This window comes from Nomascus leucogenys, chromosome 3 (genome assembly GCF_006542625.1).
Source record: "Nomascus leucogenys isolate Asia chromosome 3, Asia_NLE_v1, whole genome shotgun sequence".
NCBI lineage: Eukaryota > Metazoa > Chordata > Mammalia > Primates > Hylobatidae > Nomascus > Nomascus leucogenys.
The window spans coordinates 41,239,623-41,258,030 of NC_044383.1; the positions used below are offsets into that span (position 1 = coordinate 41,239,623).

Sequence of the window (18,408 nt, forward strand, 5' to 3'; positions counted from 1 at the left end):
TAATTTACTTTGTCTCCTGGATTTGTTTATTCTGGATTTTTCACATAGATGGAATCATATCTGTAGTCTTTTGTGTCTGGTTCCTTTCACTTATGATGTTTTCAAGGCTCATTTACGCTGCAGCACGTATCAGTACTTCATTCCTTTTTATGCTTGAATAATATTCCATTGTATAGATAAGCCATATTTTGTTTATCCACTTATCAGTTGATGCACATTTTTATTGTTCCCACTTTTTGGCTATTGTGAATAGTACTGCTATGAGCTTCACATATAATTGTGCATGTATATATATTTCAACTTACAAAAAGCTTACTTTAAAAAATGTACTTCATTACTTATGTCATGTTGCAGAGATCTTGTTGAGCATCTGTAGTGTGGGCTCTGGAAATCTGAAAGTATACAAATGAGTGTATGGCCAAGTGGTCAGGGTTCTAATGATGGAAATGGTTCTAATGGTTCTAATGTCCACAGAGTTGTGGTCTTTCCTTTTGAATAAGATAATGGTGGGTTTGAATTTGTTTGAGGAAAAAATCCTCTTTCATTTTCCTATTTGACTTTAGCAGGCATATTACCCTCAGGGACAGGTATTCAGAGTCCATGCGCTTTTTGAGGTGGCAACATATTTCAAAAGTTGGAACAGAAGCCCTACTATTGTTCAATAAATTCTTATGTGTGTGTGAAGGAGCTCACTGAAGTGAAGATGACGTTGCTGAAAGATTTCTATTATGGTGTGCACGCTTCACTGGAAGACAGCGATTGGCTTAAACATTAAGCCCTTCAACCACAGCATGCCCAAATTCCTGACATTCACACTGGTCTGTGAGCTACCAAGTAGATCCCAATGAATAAATTGATTTCTCTGCATGAATGAACCATAAGGGCAGCAAAGTGTGACAGTGCCTCATTTTCTCTTAGGTGACTTTTATTAAAGGTGTCCTAGTGGCTCCCAGAAGACAAGCTAGTGCACAGGTACTCATTTGCTGTTTATGCTGATTCCAGGTGTTAAAGGTGAGAAACTAACATTCTGAAGGGGTTAGGTCAATGCTGTTCCTTCTTAGGTAGTCTTGCTGATTAGTGTTGTACCCTTCATAATTACCTGACTTAAAGTGGTTTTATATCTTTTTTTTTTTTTTTGGGACGGGGTCTCACTCTGTTCCCGGGCTGGAGTACAGTGGTGCCATCTTGGCTCACTGCAACCTCTGCCTCCCGGATTCAAGCAATTCTCCTGCCTCAGCCTCCCAAGTAGCTCAGATTACAGGCACTCACCACCATGCCCAGCTAATTTTTGTATTTTTAGTACAGATGGGGTTTCACCATGTTGGTCAGGCTGGTCTCAAACTCCTGACCTTGTGATCCACCCGCCTCGGCCTCCCAAAGTGCTGGGATTACAGGTGTGAACCACCACACCTGGCCATCTTTTCAAGACATGAACTTGTTTTGTCACTGAGGCTGGAGTGGAGTGATGTGATCATGGTTCACTGCAGCCTCTACCTCCTGAGCTCAAGCTATTCTCCTTGCCTCTCTCTTAAGTAGCTAGGACCGCAGGTGTATATGCCACCACACTCAGCTTTTTTTTTTCATAGGGACAGGGTCTCATAATGTTGCCCAGGTTGGTCTTGAACTCCTGGGCTCCAGTCATCCTCCTGCCTCGGCCTGCTGAAGTGCTGAGATTATAGGCAGTTTTATGCCTTTTCAAAGTTGCTTTCTTGCAAAAAAAAAAAAAAAAAAAAAAAAAAAAAAAAAAAAAAAAAAAAAGTGGCAAAAAGAGGTTAACTATATTTAAATTTTTAGAAACTCAGGAGACCAAAAGAACTAGGATCAAGATAAATGTTTTGATCTTAAAAAGGAGTGTTTTCCCAAATTCATAAAATGTTCAATCATGCTCCTACCGTGTGCAGGTGCTGTTCTAGTGTGGGGAGTGTATTAAACAAAAGTAAACTAAACAAAAAACATTTTCACCTTATGGATCTTATGTTCTTATGACAGTAACATCATACTAAGATCTGTTATGCAGTTTAGGACTCTAAGTATCTCAAAGCAGGCTTATTCACTATTTAAAACCCCAGGACTAAGCACAGTTTCTAGCCACATACATAGGTCAACAAATATCTACTTGAGTTATGTTGTTGGCATGCGGTAACCCTGGCCTGGCTGTTTTCAGAAAAATGCTTAAATTCACTCGGGATTGACCAGAATGCTGGTCTAGCCTCTGTTGCTTGTCCATAAGGCTTCTGCGGGTATTCAGACGCAAACCCCTCCTTTATTCTCCTTGCTCAGGACCCTTGCTTCAGGAAGGCAATTAAACAAGACATTCCATCACTCTTACCATTTTTTTTTTTTTTTTTGAGACGGAGTCTCGCTCTTTCGTCCAGGTCGGACTGCAGTGGCACGATCTCGGCTCACTGCAAGCTCCGCCTCCCGGGTTGACGCCATTCTACTGCCTCAGCCTCCCAAGTAGCTGGGACTACAGGCCTGCCACCGCGCCCGGCTAATTTTTTGTATTTTTTTAGTAGAGACGGGGTTTCACCGTGTTAGCCAAGATGGTCTTGATCTCCTGACCTCGTGATCCACCCGCCTCGGCCTCCCAAAGTGCTGGGATTACAGGCGTGAGCCACCGCGCCCGGCCCACTCTTACCATTTCTAATGGGCATGTTGGGTGGCAAGTAGCACATAAATATCAACCTTGACTCCAGTGGACCAAAAAAGGCTGTAGGCAAAACCTCTACTATGCACTTAAATTGAGATTTAGTTTCCTTAAGTATCAAACTGTCCTAGAATGTTACCTCAATCCTCACAATAACCCAGAAGATGGACTTTATAATCTTCATTTTACTGATGAGGAAATTGAAGATTTGAGAGGTAAAGTAACTTGCCCTACAGCTAATCACGTGTCAGCTAGCACATGCATCCAGGACTGTTCAATTCTATGCCCTTTCTCCTCTTAGCATCTGTCTCTCAGATGGGGTAATGAAATGACTTAGAACCAATATAATCCCCAAGGGATGCAAGGAAAAGACCTTTAACTCATTCTAGAGGATTCTCATCTTCTACTTCAGAAATTTAAGTTCTTAATATATCAGAAGCAGTTTGTGTTCCCAACTCACTCGAATACACTTTAAGACATCATGGCATGAGACCACCCACAGATCTTGTCTAGTTGCTTAATTATACTCAGTGCAAGAGGCTTTGAGGGTGGGTGAGTGGGGATATAGTTTAGTCATTAGAACATACTTAGAATATAGGCTAGCCTGTTTACAAAATTAGGACAAATTCTTCCATAGTTTTTTTTTTTAAATTCAGATTACTTTTACTTATAAAAACGAGTATCTCGATAACTGTGATTAAAAAAAATTATGTACAGAATGTTTTGAGATTTAACAAAGTACACCTAGAGAACATAAAAATTCTTTATTTAACCTAATCCAGCCAGTATTGAGATAGTTTGCTATATTAAAAACAAGACATTTAAAAAAAATTACAGCAAAGTTAGCAAGGCAGTGACTAATTAAGTCACTAAGTTTATGTTCTTCACAGTCATTTCATAATCATGTAATGGTAAACAATATTTTCAGCCACTTTGGAGATAAGTTAACTTTTGAATAGAATTCTATTAGTCATCATTGAATTTTATAAAAGAGGTTTAAAACATTAAAGTTTCTAGAAATAACACGGTAAAGAAATATGAAAATAAACTGGAAAATAAAATATACCCACCCATCCGAAAAATCTACATCATCTCTTTCATTTGTCCCCTAATGCCTTTACCTCTTCATTTACTTTTCCTAGAGTGCAAACATTACTTAGCAATTAAGAAACAACTACTGCTCTGTAGGGGCGATTTTGAGCCGAAGTGCTGCTGTTCCTTTAAACTCTCAGTTAATCCTAGAAATAGTCTTCTGAGATAAACATTACTTGCATTTCAAAGATTAAGAAAACTGCAGTTGAGAGAAAGTCAAATCCTTTAGCCAAAATCATACATACAGTTATTGAAAGCTGAACTATGATTTGAACCCAGGTCTATCCAACTTTAAGTCTGCCTATGCTCTTTTGTTGCTTCATGGTCAGGCAGGTCACCTTCCTGGAAAGACTGGCGTGTGGTATTTCTTGAGCTAATAATAATAAGGCTCTTTAGGTTTAAAAGTGTTCAATGCAGGGCTAGAGGCCACTCTGGTCCTCAGGCACTTGCAGTTCCCTCCCCACAACCCTAAAAAAACCCTCCCTCCTGCCCCAAAAAGATTAGAGTTGTTCCCCGGCCTTCATGAGCCCTAATACCTATAAACCCAAGCAGCTACTCCCTGTCAAGGGCATTAAAGTAGTAAATGGGGAACTGTGTGTTTGCATAACTTTAGTAAAGGCTGCCTAAAAACTGTTCTATATAACAAAATTTTGCAAGATATGTCCATTTAATGTATCTTTTCACATTGAAAACAAAAGCCAATATATTTTATAATTACAGCCTATAATCTAAGTTTTTAAAATATATAATCATAGATGTTATGCTTCCCCTTCGGAATTGTAGTAGTGTTCTTAATAAGGCTCACTGTTAGTCAAATCTTCTCTTCATCTCCAAATAATACAAATTTGAATGTTTAACAGTCATTCAAATAAACATATAACTCAAAATTAAGACATTCATACTATAGAAACCAGTCTTTAATTACTAAAGTTAACATATATTATTGCAAACTAACATAGCTCAATCTATATTTGCTACACTCCTAAAGTGGCCACTTATCAGTAAGGGGAAACATTTATTATTGTCATGCATTACTGTGAACAAGAAAATAAATAAGGTTTTGAAAATATCTCTTAAAAATTTAATTTTAATTAACAAAAATAACCATTCAGGTTGCTGAACGTTGAAATGGCCAATCTATTGAAAATGGCTTAAATAATTGCTTTTAAAAATGAATACAAAACTAAACAGTGATTAAGGTGCTAGCCTCATCAATACGACAATTAAAATCTAAAAACATTAGTGTTGGTTTTCTATAATAAACTTAAGCCAAAACAATGACCTCAATATTTACTTAAGACTTCTCGTTTTCATACTTTTCTCCTCATTAATATAAAAACAAAGAGCTCAAGGCCTCACCTTGGTTTATTCACTGCTGGTTTTCTATGTGCTGAAACTAGACTGTCAACTCTGTATGAGCTTGGACCAAGTCTGTCTTGTTCACCACTATATCCTACAGCACTCAGCACAGTGCCTGGGAAATAGGAGGTGATCAACGAATATCTCAATAACTGAATCAGTGAAAGAGGAGAGTAAAATAACTTTATTTTTGCAAATCATCCTCTGCTCAAACTACTATAAACTGGCAGCTGTAATTTCTAGAAATATGGGTTGAAAAAAACTCCCAGAGATGGAAGGACCTGATGAAACACTGAAACACACACACACACACACACACACACACACACAAATCAAGACTGCATGAGTCAAAATTACTTCATGAAGTATGAGATGTCAACATTATGAAAATAAAATTTAATAGTGAAAAAGTGATCTGGAAGCCCTGTGAATTTTTACCCTACACATTTTGGAGGACATCACATGGGTTAAAGAAAACACCACAAAATCTCATTTGTTCAGATAATCATTTGAATGTTTACATACATTTTTGGTTATTTATTTATAACTAATTTAATTTACATTTCCTCATATTAACATATCCTCTTATTTAGTATGTAATCAAATTATGTCAGTGAGAAAAATCCTCATAGTACCTTAATTGAGTTGCTGATTCTGAGAAAACACTAAACATGAACATGTACAAAAGAGGCATTTGAATAAAACAGCATGTGCTTTTTTTTTAATATTTGCACAGTTTGATCTTTGCATTTCTGTCTGGAGAAAATATAAACAAAACCCAGGTTTACCATGCTAAGATAATGGTTCATACGACTGCCATAAAAGTAGTACATACAAACAATGAAAACAAATCACATCCTTAGGTTCCGTGATTACCGAGATGATTTCCCCGCCCTAAGTGCTTTATTATATTTCTTAAAAAATATAGGAGCAGCAGCTTATCACAAGTCTCCACAAGTGCATTAATGATGGAATCAAAACAACACAACAGATTCATAAGGATGAGAGAACTGCAGAACAACCAGAAGTCAGTTTTATGCTTCTTCTTGTTCTGGATAATTCAGAATTTTGCGGTGTGCCTGTCGTAAATATTGCTGCTGTTTGAAGTAAACTTTAAATGCTCCTTTTATGGCAACAAACGCAATTCCACCCTAAAATAAAAAGGAAAATTAGTTTTTTATAATGCAGATTTAGAGAAACATAGTAATAAAAATAATTTTATTTAGATCACAAAAGACAGGCTTTGATGCTAAACTAATTCAGATGACTGCAAATGAAACAGTTTTCTTTTTCTACTAGGAGATGAGATAGGGAGAGAGACAGACTATACGCTATTACTACAGGTAACAGAGGACAGAGATACCTTCTCCATTATCCTTTCTGACTAGTCTTTCTTCCATGTAGTTCTACATATACTCTGATATACAAAGAAGAATGCTAGGGCACTATGTGCAGACTGCCACTGTTGGGAGCAAGAAAGGCCAAAGGGATCGTGACCAACTCAGCATTCCACTGGAGGCTATATGACCAAACAGCAAACTGTTTATCATGAATGCAGGATGTGAGCAAACTCACACTGCGCCTGCCACCAAATGATTTGCTGGGGGCCATCACTCCCTAGCGCAGGGCTCCTTGAAGTTATCTACTGGGAAATCTAGCGCCTACTGTTCGAAGGATGCAGTCTCGCAAGCCTGCTGTGAACCAAACTGCCAACTGTACTGACAATTACCCGACAATCATCCCTGCTTCTCACTATTTTTTTGCCTAATAAATACAGAGGGCTGTGTAAAGCTCAGGGCCCTTGTCCATTAGAGGCAAGGTGCCCCCTGACCCCTTCTTCCAAATATACCCTCTTGTCTTTGTCTTTTATTCCCACGTTTGCCCCCTTTGTTCAGTCCCCCAAGGTCCGTGCAGGTTACATGCCACCAGAGGGGAGAAGTGGGAGTAACAATAATAGCAAACAACATGAGTGCTTAGTATATACTAGTACTTATACAATCCTCACAATAATCCTGATTATTACCATCACCATACTACAGGAACAAAAAGTCCAGACATTTGATTTAGATTTCACAGCACAACAATTTCTGTGATGGGATTTGAACCAGGTGGTCTGATCGTAAAGCACTGTAATCCCACTGGCAAGAGGGACAGGTGTGATGATTCATGCATATGCCAGGAGAGAAAGCACCTACAACATAGTTCCAAAAGGCCAGAACTGCTGCAGTGGTTTCTCCTCTTTTTATTTCCACTCAAGCTATTGAGGCTCAAATAGAGGCTTAACGCATAGGAGCCACAGACTGAATATTTATACAGTTCCCCACCTTTTAAAAACAAATACACTTTATTCTCTTTTGCAAGGTAATATAAGTAATGTTAAAGCCATCTTACCAAGATTGTCCTTTGTAAATTAGAGTTAACACTACTGAACATCAATTTACCAACTATTGTCGCAATAGTAGGAAAGACAAGGGCTCCACACAAGATTCGAGTAGCAGAGACATGATCTGCTAAAGGATTAGCCTCAGCTGGAATTCGAGGAACAGGACAACCTATCCCTAGAGGAAAAAAATGCAGTGCGTTAGTGCTAATAAATCAGAAGAGTTAGATTATCTTCAAACATGGCTAAAAAAGCATGTTATTGTTCTTCTATAAGATCAATTTGGTATGCAGTTTACAACCATAGTTCAGTGCCTTACCTGGAAATATACTATTTAAAATTTGTAGTTTATTCGAGTATTTGCGCCACAGTCTAAGCACATAGTCCTCCCAGCGAATCATCTTGCCTAATATCAGCATGACAGGAATAGTAGGAAGTCCAATTAAAAGGAATAAAGGATCAGCTCTCTCCATAACATCCAGACCTTCTTTATGACCTACAACCTGTGAAACAGATAGCATATGTTAGAATTACCTCTTTTTCAAATGAGGTGTTGCATGTTAAGCTCTATTTTTTTAATAGAAAATGCTTAATTTCAAAAGAATACACAGAAATAAAAAGTTTAAAAAATAAGCTGGAAAGCTATCAGTCCTGATTTATTTATAAGAAATGTCTCATTCAAGGGAAAAACAAAGTTCCCAAGCCATTTCATACCACACAGGAATAAAAATTAAAATGGCTGACCCAGATTGATTACATTACAATAGAGGGGCGAGGACCTCTGATTGTTGCTTCTATTCCTTTATTTGATGTGGTTAGACTGGGCTACGGAACTGGGATATAATTCTAAGTCCTATTTGTCTTCCAGCAAAACAACTGTTTTCCTGATCTTCCTTCTAGGAGATTAAGCATAGCCAGCCAAGAGGTAGGACTGGCCTTCAAGAGATGGCCTGAAAGCTCATTTCTCTTTGGCTCTTTCTCCTTACTTAGTGGTGTGTAAGACAGGGTGTGATGTCTCTGGCTGGCTAAGCGTCTACCCTACAGACCTAACCCTCCTTAAGTGCACTTCCAAGGTCTAGAATTGAGGGACTGTAGTAGGAGGTCCAGTTTTGGTTACAGATCCCAGGCATTTTTCCCAATTCAGGAACTCTAGGGCACCCTATCTATGGGGGTAATGAAGCTAATACAATCTTTTCCTTACCCTATCCTAGTCTTGGGGCTATTTCTAAATTGGTGTAGATCCCAGAAGGCAAGAAATACAAAATTGGCATTTGTGAATTTCTACCTTTTCCCTCTCTCCAAAATGCTTTTCACTTCCACATCAATCTTGGCCTTAAATTTACCTCTTTTTGTTGTTGTTTTTGAGACAGAGTCTCGCTGTGTTGCCCAGGCTGGAGTGCAGTGGTATGATCTTGGCTCACTGCAACCTCCGGCTCCTGGATTCAAGCGATTCTTCTGCCTTAGCGTCCCGAGTAGCTGGGATTACAGGGGCACGCCACCATGCCCAGCTAATTTTTGTATTTTTAGTAGAGATGAGGTTACACCATGTTGGCCAGGTTGGTCTCGAACTCCTGACCTCCGGTGATCCGCCTGCCTCGGCCTCCCAAAGTGCTGGGATTACAGGCATGAGCCACCGTGCCTGGCCAAAAATTTTTTTTGTTGTTTTTTGAGACGGAGTTTTTTGCTCTTGTTGCCCAGGCTGGAGTGAAATGGTGCGATCTCGGCTCACTGCAGCCTCTGCCTCCCAGGTTCAAGCGATTCTCCTGCCTCAGCTTTTCGAGTAGCTGGGATTACAGGTGTGCACCTCTACGCCCAGCTAATTTTTGTATTTTTAGTGGAGACGGGGTTTCTCCATGTTGGTCAGGCTGATCTCGAACTCCCGACCTCAGGTGATCCACCCGCCTCGGCCTCTGAAAGTGCTGGGTTTACAGGCGTGAGCCACTGCGCCCGGCCCCAAAAATGTTTTATGAAAGTGTGTGGAGAGGACCAAATTTGAGCTATGGATATAGTCCGGATTTCTACTTGGTTAATTTATCTAACTAAGATGTAATATTAAAGGGCAGGAGGCTAGCCTCTTCCTAATAGTCAATAATGTCATCGAATTTGATATTCTTCTGTGTCTCCAGGTAGAACTTAACAACTTCCTATCTTGCATGTGGAAGGTGATCCTTTTGAGTTGCCCTAAAGTGAAATGGTCTGGTTTATGATATTTCATAAACCCCAATTCCATAATGGTAGCAAAAGTTAGCTGGCCATGACTGTTTTACCTATAATGATTTTCCAGGAAATTTCTTTTTTTTTTTTTGAGACAGTCTCGCTCTGTCGCCCAGGCTAGAGTGCAGTGGCGCGATCTCGGCTCACTGCAAGCTCCGCCTCCCGGGTTCACGCCATTCTCCTGCCTCAGCCTCTCCGAGTAGCTGGGACTACAGGCGCCCGCCACCACGCCCGGCTAATTTTTTTGTATTTTTAGTAGAGACGGGGTTTCACCGTGGTCTCGATCTCCTGACCTCGTGATCCGCCCGCCTCGGCCTCCCAAAGTGCTGGGATTACAAGTGTGAGCCACCGAGCCCGGCCGAGGAAATTTCTTTTCTTTTCCTTCCTTCCTATCTATCTATCTATCTATCTATCTATCTATCTATCTATCTATCTATCTGAGACAGAGTCTATCTATCTATCTGAGACAGAGTTTCAGTCTTGGCACGATCTTGGCTCACTGCAACCTCCACCTCCTGAGTTCAAGCTATTCTTCTGCCTCAACCTCCCAAGTAGATGGGATTACAGGCACGTGCCACCACACCTGGCTACTTTTTTGTATTTTTAGTAGAAATGGGGTTTCACCACATTAGCCAGGTTGGTCTCGAACTCCTGACCTCAGGTGATCTGCCTACCTTGGCCCCCCAAAGTGCTGGGATTATAGGCGTGACCCACCGCGCCTGGCCAGGAAATTCCTTTAAAGAAAAAAAAGACAGGGTCTTGCTACGTTTCCCAGGTTGGCTTTGTACTCCTGGGCTCAAGCAATCTTCCCACCTCACCCTTCTGAGTAGCTAGAACTACAGATGAGTGCCACCATGTCCGGCTAGGAAATTCTATTTTTATATTACTAAAAATTTCAATACAATGATCACTCTAACATTATAACTAAATATGATTAAATATTCTCAAAGTGTTAGCAAATACATTCAGAATATTTGAAGAAAATCCTTTGTTGGGTTATGTGTCCTTTTTTTGGGTGTAGAAATATAAAGGAGAGTGAATATTCAGGTATAGACTAGAGTGAGCAAGAGGAAGTTTGTTTCTCATGGGTAGCAGCAAAAACCTTATAAGGTGTTCAAGAATAAGGAAACAAAAAGGAAGTAGGGGTTGGGCACTGTGACTCACAGTTGTAATCCCAGCACTTTGGGAGGCTGAGGCAGGTGGATCACCTGAGGTCAGGAGTTTGAGACCAGCCTGGCCAACATGGTGAAATCCCGTTTCTATTAAAAATACAAGGCAGGCGTGGTGGTGGTCATCTGTAATCCCAACTACTCGGGAGGCTGAAGAAGGAGAATTGCTTGAACCCAACAGGTGGAGGTTGCAGCGAGCTGAGATTGCACCAGCCTGAGCAACAAGAGTGAAACTCCATCTCAAAAAAAAAAAAAGAAGGAAATAGGGCAAAGAGTGAGCAAAGGCCCAGTATTTCACTTGTTACAACTGAAGTGAAGAGAGATGCCCCATGCTCAAGCAAGTTAGAAGTGGGATGAGGCTCATCATTCACACATGCATTCATTCATTCAACTGAATAATGATTTTGTGCTGGGGCTAAAATGGCAGGTTAAACAGATGTCTTTTGAAAGTGAGGGAAAATCAAACCAAACAAGTGTGCAAATATATATACTGTGAAGAAATAAGGTAGTATAACACCTGCAGCACACCACCTGCTAAAATAGTCATACTCAGGGGCAATAAATGAAAGGTGATTAAGCAATGGGCCTGATTTAATTTTGGCGAATACAAAGTCAGTGAACCTGTGTGTAATCACATACATTCCGCTTTCTTGTCCCAAGATTTAAAAACATTATTTTTAAGACTTCAATTTTGGGGTAAGATCCAGGAATTATATAGAATGTCTAAGAATTTGTTATCTATGTATAAAATAAAGGCCTGGCTGGGCACAGTGGCTCACGCCTGTAATCCAAGCACTTTGGGAGGCTGAGGTAGGTGGGTAGCTTGAGTCTAGGAGTTTGAGACTGGCCTGGGCAACATGGTGAAACCCTGTCTCTATAAAAAATACAAAAATTACCAGCTGCGCAGGAGGCTGAGGTGGGAGGATCACCTGAGCCCAGGGAGTTTGAGGATGCAGTGAGCTGTGACTGCGCCACTGCATTCCAGCCTGGGTAACAGAGTGAGACTCTGTCTCAAAAAAAAAAAAAAGAAAGAAAAACAGAAGACCTATAGAATTGCAGGTTTAGAGAAAAATAATTTTTTGTTTTTTTTTTCCTGCAGAAGGGCTAAAAGCTAGATCTTCATATCTAGGTAGGCCTGCAGTTCATTGCTGCTGAAAGGCTAAGAGTTTTAATTAAGGTCTGAGCTTTTAAAGTACTATTAGAATCCTACATTAATTAATTAATTAGAGACAGAGTCTTGCTCTGTCGCCCAGGCTGGAGTGCAATCTTGGCTCACTACAACCTCTGCCTCCCAGGTTCAAGCGATTCTCACGCCTCAGCATCCGGAGTAGCTGGGAATACAGCCACTATGCCTAATTTTTTCTTTGTATTTTTGGTAGAGATGGGGTTTCATCACATTGGCCAGGCTGGTCTCCAACTCCTGGCCTCAAGGGGTCTGCCTGCCTCAGCTTCCCAAAGTGCTGGGATTACAGGCATGAGCTACAGCACCTGGCCAGAATCCTAAGAAGAAGATGAAACAGTGATGAAATAACAGGGTTTTTTTTTTTTTTAAACTCAGAATTAAGGATAAGTAAGTACTGTAATTAAGAATGGGCAATGCTAATGGGGGCTGTCTTTGCACTAGAGGCAAAAATGGGAACTAGGCTAAATATTAAGGTTCCACTGTTCCAGGATAAAATGTTCCAGCTGCCTCTGGGACCAGGCTTCACTTAAGGAGCCAAGGGACAGGAGTCCTAATGCTTTTTCTCTGCTGTGTGGCACTGGACATGTAAACTCTCCAAACCAGTAAACTAGGAATAATTTATAATAATAATCTATGTCATAAAATTGTTGCAAGGGTTAAATGCATCAGTGCTAGGTGTTCAATCCGGTGCCAGGAAAAAAAAATAATTGTGTTGTCTTTTCAATAAAAATGCAAGAGGAAGGTCCTATTCAAGTTCCCCACAACTAAAAAGTATTGATTCTATGACAGGTCCATGGAGAAGGAAAGAAAATAAACGGGAAAATAACAGTGATCTGATTCTTTAATTTGGTTTACTTGTACTGCAGGGTTGTTAAGGAACCAGAGAAAAATAATCAAGTGTTAAAAGGCAAACCCTAAATACTACTGATGGTGTAGAGGGGCACATTCTCTATCATATGTGCTCAGGAAGGTAAAAGTTATCTTCCCAATACTCTTAAATCACACAACACTACCTACCTACTGTCATAGCTAGTTTCATTTCTGGGCTAAAAAAAAAAACAAACTTTTCAAGTGAGACAGTACATGTGAAGGTTATTTCTAAATGGTAACACATAATATATGTGTACTATAGTTTTTGCTTCCTTGCTTATTTCATTCTACCAATTCAAATTATTTCCTTTAAGGGTTAGCTCAAGACTTTTCTCATAATTTCAAATCAAATGATCTTTCACTTTTACTAAATTAAAATATTGTTTATATAGTCTTCTGCCCTCTTATCACATTTATTTAACCTGTAACTGTTCTCCAGTGGTTTCATTTATGAACATCTTGTCTTGGACTATATCCCTTGATGCTGGGGATCAGAGTTTTCAATTTATTTGTGTTTTAACAAGTGCCACTTTAACAAGTGCCCCATTAATTATCAAAATTCTTTTAACATTGTGCCAACCTAAAAGCCTTTCTTAAAAAAGAGCCATCTCACTTCTTATGGTCAATAAAGTCTTAAGAAAATCACTCAATCTCATTTGCAAAAAATATATATCTATATAATGTATTTGTACATTAAATAACATATAATCTGCTCTAAGTTTCTATGTCTTTCTCGGTCTTAGTAAATCATCCTGATCCTCCCTCCTCAGGTGATGTACTAATACTCATTATTTGAACTGGTCACATAAAAAACATAAAGACTGCTGGGCACAGTGGCTCACACCTGTAATCCGAGCACTTTGGGAGGCAGAGGCAGGCAGATCATCTAAGGTCAGGAGTTCCAGACCAGCCTGACCAATATGGTGAAACCCCATCTCTACTAAAAAGACAAAATTAGCTGGGTGTGGTGGCACATGCCTGTAATCCCAGCTACTCAGGAGGCTGAGGCAGGAGAATCGCTTGAACCCAGAAGGCGGAGGTTGCGGTGAGCTGAGATCACGCCACTGCACTCCAGCCTGGGCAACAAGAGCGAAACTCCGTCTCAAACAAAAAAAAACAAAAAAACAAAACCACAAAGATTTATGAAACCCTTTAATGTGTTAGTTTCTATGTAGATGCTGTAACACGGAATACAGAAGCATAAAATGGACTCTGCTTTCAAGGAAATTACCTCCTAACAGGAAAAATAAGGCCTAAAAACAAGAAAAGTTAAACAGATAATCTATATAAGAAATGTCACTTCATCAGGGCATGACTAGCTGCCATTTGAAGAATAAAAATGTCATGAATGTGGAGGAAGAAGGAATCACAGCAGGCAGGAGTTGCCTGTAAGTTCTATGGAGGAAAGCTAGCTAAGCCTGGAAGGAGGGTTTAGATTTGGATAAGTACACAGAAGACTAGAAGGGCAGGTATTAGGTTGGGAAGGTGACATAAGCCAAAGAACGGAAGTAAAAAACTACACAACATAAGGATGGGTTGGAGGACACAGCCCAACAGGCCTTAAAGCAGAATGAAGTACGATTACAGAGGACCCTGCGTATCAAATCAGGCTAAAGTTCAAGTCAGTGGTTCTCAAACTTTATTCACTACACTCATGTCAAATGATATTTCACTGTTTGTGATTCATTTCAGTAACTGTATCCATATTTTTGGGATGTCATCATCATTTTATAAGGAAGTCTCATAATACTCTGTCTCACCATGACCATTAATGGAGCAAGCCATAAAGGTTTGACCCTGGCATAGATACATATGCAGTTCCTGGAATATTAGGTAAAATTCCATGCATTCCTTTTTTGTTCATGTAAATTCTAATTTATATTAAAGAAAAGCAAATTATATCATCTATAAACCTAAGTGTGTTCACTACTACAGAGTTACTTAGGAAACACTTAACCAATCTAGATGCTGCTCTTGAAGACTACTAATGGAGATGTTAAGCTGGGGAGTAAGAATTTGAAGGTACTATTTTAAGAGGATTCATTTGGAAGGATGGATTGATAGAAGAACATGAAGTCAGATAAACCAAGAAGGTCCTTTAGCCATCCAGGTATGATGAAGTGACAAGAAGTCAGGTGGTAAAGACTGCGGAAAGGAAGCCACAGATACAAGACATATCAAAATGGAAAAACTGCTTGGATTTGGTCAGTGGACTGAATAAAGGCTATAAAATAGACTAGGCCAGATGGGCTCACTAGGGTTGTGATCCCAGCACTTTGGGAAGCTGAGGTGGGAGGATCACTTAAGGCCAGGAGGTTGAGACCAGTCTGTACAACACAGCAAGACCCCATCTCTACAAAAAATAAAAAATTAGCTGGGCATAGTGGTGTGTGCCTGTAGTCCCAGCTACTTGGGAGGTTGAGGCAGGAGGATCGTTTGAGCCCAGGAGTAAGGCTGCTGTGAGCCTTGATTGCGCCACTGTACTCCAGCCTTGGTGACAGAGTAAGACTTTGTTTTGTCAGGGGGCGGTTTGTGGGGAGTATTGAAGGAGGTGAAGAGTCAAATGTAATTCTAAAAATGTAGGATGGGCTGGGTGTGGTGGCTCACACCTGTACCTCCAGCACTTTGGGACACTTTGGGAGGCTGAAGCGGGAAGATCACTTGAGCCCAGGAGTTTGAGATCAGCCTTGGCAACATAGTGAGACCCCTCCCACCATCCTTAGAAAAAAGTAGCTCGGTGTGGAGGCACACACCTGTAGTTCCAGCTACTAGGGAGGCTAAGGTGGACAGATGACTGAGCCCAGGAAGTTGAGGCTGCAGTGAGCCATGATTGTGCCACTGCATGCCCAATCTGGGCTATACAGAGCAAGACCTTGTCTCAAAAAAAAAAAAAAAAAAAAAAAAGATGTAAACTATAGATGGGAAAATAGAAACAGAAACAAAGGAATGATGACGGAGAATAAATTTAGGTTTCAAATGGAAGAAATGACAAGTTTGATTTCAATAATTTTGAGTGTGAAGTCACAAGAGATCATTGCAGCACTGGTTTTGAGAAAGAACAGGACAAAAGACCTGAACACACAAAAAAACTAAGTTGATAGCTGGAAATCTTTAAGAAGAAGGTATAAAAAGAAGAGTCAAGGGCTTGGGACTAAATTTTGAAATTTATGTCTCTCTAATATTCAGCAGCAGTTACTGATTGTAGCACTGTTTTTCTTTTCTTTTTTTAATTTTTATTTTTGACCACTTATCCAAGTTCTATGTAGCACTGTTTTTTTTTGAGATGGAGTCTCGCTCTGTTGCCTAAGCTGGAGTGCAGTGGTGTGATCCTGGCTCACTGCAACCTCCGGCTCCTGGGTTCAAGCAATTCTCCTGCCTCAGCCTCCTGAGTAGCTGGGATTACAGAAGCCTGCCACCACTCCCACCTAATTTTTGTATTTTTAGTAGAGATGGGGTTTCACCATGTTTGCCAGGCTAGTCTAGAACTCCTGACCTCAGGTGATCCACCTGCCTCGGCCTCCCGAAGTGCTGGGATTGCAAGCTATGCAGCATTGTTTTTATAGCAAAATATTGGACTAACTAAACATCTATCCACAAGAGACAAGTTGATTAGTAAATGGCTATAATTCTATAGATAGAATGTTAAGCACATTTCTGCATACTCATATGAAATGATCTTTAAGATTCACTATGAAAAAAGGGAGATACAGCTATAATATGCTCCTTATTGGGTAAAGAAAAAGTGGGGGAAGTAACATTTAGAAAGAACATGAGAATGTTATTTCTTATTCAAAATAATACACTTTTAAATGTCTAACAAAAAATGTTTTAATAGATCTTCACACCAAGTAATATCACTATATAGGTAAAATAGTGAACCTGCATCACTGTCACTGCTCCATAAGTCACAGCTGTCCAATAGATAGAGCCGACCATTATTCCTGCTGCAGCAAATGGACAGGCTTTTGAGATCAGTCTGTCTGCAAGATCCAAGACGTAAACCACTGGACCTATAACACAAAGAAAAGAAGTAAAGGTTCAACACAGGGTGAACTTTTAAAATGACTTGTTTGATATTTTCTATAGATCTAAAATATGTTCCCCCCAACAAGAGACAGAGTCTCACTGTCATCCAGATTATAGTGCAGTGGCATGATCATAGCTCACTATAGCCTCAAACTTCTGGGTTCAAGTGATCCTCTTGCCTTGGTCTCCCAAAATGTTGGGATTACAGGCATGAGCTACTACACTCAGCCTAAAATACTTTCATGAAGTTGGATGTTTTGATGCTTTAGAAATAACTGTTATAAATTTGATGGGAACTGAATTTCTCAGTCATTTGCACAAATAGCTAAATATTACTTCATAAATTCTCGTAAACAGCCTCCTCAAATTATCTCTATTATTGAACCTAAAATTAGAGTCTCAAATATAGTTGCTTCTTATAAAAGAAATAGTCCTCTCACTTTCGTCTCTTAATCGTACTGACCACGGCAGATTGAAATGGTCATTTCAGCTTGCTTTTTCCATCAAATTCCTGGCAACAATTAGATTCTCTCATATTTGGTAAGAATATCATTTCTCTGACTTCACTCACTGTATACCTTGATACAGTATATAAAGGTAACCAGGGCCATTTTCTTGTATTTATATAAAGTCAATTTATCTCTCTTTGATTTTCAATATGCTATATTTAATTGAATGTTATTCTCTAACAAATTTCTTTTTATGATTATGAAGCCAGTTTTTATAGCATTCCAACAGCTGTATGTGCCAATTATATTCTATTATTATATGCTTACTCTGAAATCTGACTACTACTTCCTTCTGAAAGTTATTTGGAAAAGCAGCATTTGGAGGTATTCTGACTGCCACTAAGCCCAGTATAATTTAGCTCCAGAATTTTCCAGAAGAATGGAAGGGTCTCAGCCCTGATTTAAAGGCCAAATATAACTGAATATCTAAGTTTATTTATTTATTATTTTTATTTTTTTTTTTGAGATGGAGTCTCACTCTGTCGCCCAGGCTGGAGTTCAATGGTGCGATCTCGGCTCACTGCAACCTCCGCCTCTTGGGTTCAAGCGATTTTCCTGCCTCAGCATCCTGAGCAGCTGGGATTACATGCGTCTGCCACCATGCCCAGCTAATTTTTGTATTTTTAGTAGAGACGGGGTTTCACCATGTTAGTCAGGTTGGTCTCGAACTCTTGACCTCAGGGTGATCCACCCGCCTCAGCCTCCCAAAGTGCTGGGATTACAGGTGTGAGCCACTGCACCCGGCCAGCTATTTATTTTTGAGATGGAGTCTCACTGTGTCACCCAGCCTGGGGTGCAATGGCGGGATCTTGGCTCACTGCACCCTCCACCTCCTGGGCTCAAGTGATCCTTCTGCCTCAGCCTCCCAGGTAGCTGGGATTACAGGCGTGCGCCACCACGCCCAACTAATTTTTGTATTTTTAGTAGAGATGGGGTTTCACTCTGTTGGCCAGGTTGGT

General features: G+C 40.0%; 1 protein-coding gene across 1 annotated transcript in view; it reads right to left on the minus strand.

The window, feature by feature from the left end:
* Positions 1-3,396: 3,396 nt before the first annotated feature.
* Positions 3,397-18,408, minus strand: part of MARCHF5 (membrane associated ring-CH-type finger 5) — a 63,538-nt gene continuing 48,526 nt past the window's right edge. The window contains exons 3-6 of the mRNA XM_003255221.4: positions 16,794-16,924; positions 7,798-7,981; positions 7,490-7,656; positions 3,397-6,249 (exon numbers count right to left, since the gene is read on the minus strand). Coding sequence (XP_003255269.1) covers positions 6,133-6,249; positions 7,490-7,656; positions 7,798-7,981; positions 16,794-16,924 — 599 coding nt within the window. The 3' untranslated portion in view covers positions 3,397-6,132. The remainder of the gene's footprint in view (positions 6,250-7,489; positions 7,657-7,797; positions 7,982-16,793; positions 16,925-18,408) is intronic.